At 69.0% G+C, this 871-nt stretch overlaps 1 protein-coding gene across 1 annotated transcript; it reads left to right on the top strand.

Moving 5' to 3' along the window:
* Positions 1 to 65: 65 nt before the first annotated feature.
* MNEG_15361 (hypothetical protein) lies at positions 66 to 311 on the top strand (the record flags this gene model as incomplete). Its single annotated transcript, XM_014036168.1, has 1 exon — positions 66 to 311. A coding segment is annotated over one exon (246 nt), but the record flags the coding sequence as incomplete, so codon positions are not given.
* Between the last annotated feature and the right edge of the window lie 560 nt (positions 312 to 871).

Here is an 871-nt window from a genome sequence, read left to right as displayed (position 1 = left end):
TCCCCCCCCCTTCTCCCCCCAGGGCCTTCCGCCGCCTGGCCCTGAAGCTCCACCCCGACAAGGCAATGCAGCACTGCCGCTTCGTCCTCGCCCTCGGGCCCCGCGGCGTCTGCGTGCCCCCCAACCCGCTCGCCAACGCCGGCGGCCTCCACAGGGCCGCGGCGGCGGCCGCCGCCGGCAGCGGGGGCGGCGGCGGCGGCGGGTGCGGGCGCGCGGCGTTGGAGGAGAGGGTGAAGGCCGAGGCGGGGGCGCTGTTTCATGCGGTGACTCAGGCCAGTGAGGAGTTGGCGGATGCGGGCAAGCGGCGAAAGGTGGGGGACGGTGGCGTGTGTGTGTGTGTGTGTGTTTGTTTATTTGTATGTTCATGTGTGCGTGCGTGTGTGTTTGTGTGCGTGTGGGTGGGTGTGGGTGGGTGTGTGTGTGTGGTGTGTGTGTGGTGTGTGTGTGTGTGTGTGTCTGTGTGTGTGTGTGTGCGTGTGTATTTTTTTCAGACCTGCCGGGGGTTGTCGGCAGGGAGCTTGAGGGCGCAGCCGCCCCGCGGCGCCCTGCCCACGCTCGCTCGTGCGCCCGCCAAGCCTGGCCCCGCCTCTGTCCCGGCGCGCCCCTGCCCCTAACGCTGACAGCATGCACCACCCTTGGATCCGCCGAATGCCCCAGCAGCCGCCCCAGTGCGATTGCCTCACAACGTGCGACGCTGCACATCGGTCCTCCCCCACAATATCTCACGACAGGTGGACCAGCTGCTGGAGGCCGAGGCAGACCCGGCCTCGAGCACTGGCTACGGTGGGGGCGGTTACGGCGGTTACGGCGGTTATGGTGGCTATGGCGGCAGTTACGACCGCGGCTACGACCGGGGCGCCCCGTCGTACAC

This window comes from Monoraphidium neglectum (assembly GCF_000611645.1).
Source record: "Monoraphidium neglectum strain SAG 48.87 unplaced genomic scaffold scaffold05259, whole genome shotgun sequence".
Lineage (NCBI taxonomy): Eukaryota > Viridiplantae > Chlorophyta > Chlorophyceae > Sphaeropleales > Selenastraceae > Monoraphidium > Monoraphidium neglectum.
The sequence above is the reverse complement of the archived record's forward strand: the minus strand, read 5'-3'. Positions and strand labels throughout refer to the sequence as shown.